The sequence below is a fragment of the Oncorhynchus clarkii genome, chromosome 9 (assembly GCF_045791955.1).
Source record: "Oncorhynchus clarkii lewisi isolate Uvic-CL-2024 chromosome 9, UVic_Ocla_1.0, whole genome shotgun sequence".
Classification (NCBI taxonomy): domain Eukaryota; kingdom Metazoa; phylum Chordata; class Actinopteri; order Salmoniformes; family Salmonidae; genus Oncorhynchus; species Oncorhynchus clarkii.
The window spans coordinates 17,298,106-17,300,001 of record NC_092155.1 but is presented as its reverse complement, the minus strand read 5'-3'; the positions used below and the strand labels follow the sequence as shown (position 1 = coordinate 17,300,001).

The following is a 1,896-nucleotide window of genomic DNA, read 5'->3' as shown; positions in this document are numbered from 1 at the left end:
GGTGCCTGACACCCCACACATGTAGAGGAGGCTGCCCAGCAGGTTGTCCTGTTCCAGCTGATGCAGAGATCCCAGCATGCCCACTGCTGCCCTCTCTCCTCCACCTGACCCCAGCAACGCTATGTTAGGAACATCCTCCTGAGAGATGGGGAGAGAGAGACAGAGAGAAACAGACAGAGACAGAGAGAAACAGACAGTGACAGAGAGAGATAGAGACAAAAAAAGAAAGATAGAATTAAAAAAGGGATCAAATCTACAGAATTTCTCATCAGTGTCCCATCATATTTTAAATAAGAACGAAGGGGGGTTGGGCTAACAACAGGCAGCTGGAGACAAAGGAGTGGGGAGGGGGCTCCGTATGTAGTTGGCTGTGGAGAGAGGGAGGAGTTAGAGAAAGAGCATGAGTACCAGAGATAGTGATCGATAGAGAAGACAGGACTACCCACCAGTTCACAGTCGATACCCTGACCTTTCAGCCACTTCTTAATCAGAGTCTTCCTCTCCTTCACATACTTTATCTCTTCATCATTGATGGAGTCAGACAGACGCACAGTCTGACAGAATGAATGAAAGAGACAGAAAAATGTATGTGTTCAGGATATTATTTCATAATGATCTAGTTTGGTGAACTGACGTGTTGAAAGCTAAGAAAAAATATTTTATTCAATGTCTTTAATTGAGCCATAACACTTCTAATGTTCATACCTTACATAACATGGCATTTCATAAAAAGCTGTTTTAAGATAAATAAAACATAATTCTGACAGCTTATACTCTTTGTCAGAAAAGTATGTATTATTCCTTAATTCTGGATGCATATTCATAGCTATGTATTACAGTACAGTTTGGTATGTTACAGACAAATGTCATCCTTATATTGTGTAAACATCAACATAATGAAGTAAGTTTCCTTTCAATATGATTTAATTTGGTGAGTTTAGTATTGACAGCAACAGAGAAGGGTTGTGTATATTGTGTATATTTAAGCGATATCAGCTATGCAGTAGCATAGTATTTGACGAGAACCAAACATAATATTGTGTGGTTTATTTCAGACAAATGTCCTACTATATTGTGATGATGAGTTTCTTACCTCAGGAGTATCTGTTTGATTCAACATTGTTCTCTCTGAGTCCACTAAAACAGATCCTTTAAACACAAACCAATCCCTTGGTTTTTCTGCATGTCATAGGGTCAGAAAACTCTCAATAAGATGTTATTTGGGTTAAAGAAATATTATAATACTAATAACAGTACTGTGAAATTCAATTACTCTAAATTATCACATTTGTGTCCAAGGACTTATAGTACTCAGTTGAAACCCAAAGACATTCTAATATATATTTTTTATGTCCTAAACACGTCTATCAATCTGACTGCAAAACTAGATGCCAAAGACTTTAGACTGATTTGAATAAAGGTCACCTGCATCATTCTATTACACAACAATCAACCATATTTATTGATACAGCACTTTTTACAAAGACAGATTGTCACAAATGGATTTACAACATGAACAATTTAATATATATAAACAATAAAACACACAAAGTCTACATGCAGTGTTTAGACAGAGAAGTCTTACCAGAGATGTACAGTACAGCAGACTAGTCCAACCTTAATCTTCACCTCCAGTTGATCTCCTATTGATCTCCACACTCTAGTCCCGTCCTCTGTCATCTTATATAGGCCCTGTTACAAACACACACACACACACACACACACACACACACACACACACACACACACACACACACACACACACACACACACACACACACACACACACACACACACACACTTAAGATTGACAGTTACGGAGAAAAATGCAGGAAACACTTAACTTGCCCCTTTTCTATGGTGGTGAGTATTTCTTTATTATCAAATCAAATTGTA

The 1,896-nt window shown here is 37.9% G+C and overlaps 1 protein-coding gene across 1 annotated transcript in view; it reads right to left on the bottom strand.

Moving 5' to 3' along the window:
- The window catches only part of LOC139417479 (cytosolic phospholipase A2 gamma-like), a 21,444-nt gene extending 20,270 nt beyond the window's left edge, over positions 1-1,174 (bottom strand). Inside the window, exons 1-3 of the mRNA XM_071166758.1 lie at positions 1,094-1,174; positions 447-554; positions 1-138 (exon numbers count right to left, since the gene is read on the bottom strand). The exon at positions 1-138 is cut by the window's left edge and continues 5 nt beyond it. Of these exons, the coding sequence (XP_071022859.1) occupies positions 1-138; positions 447-554; positions 1,094-1,120 (273 nt within the window). The 5' untranslated portion in view covers positions 1,121-1,174. The remainder of the gene's footprint in view (positions 139-446; positions 555-1,093) is intronic.
- Positions 1,175-1,896: the final 722 nt, after the last annotated feature.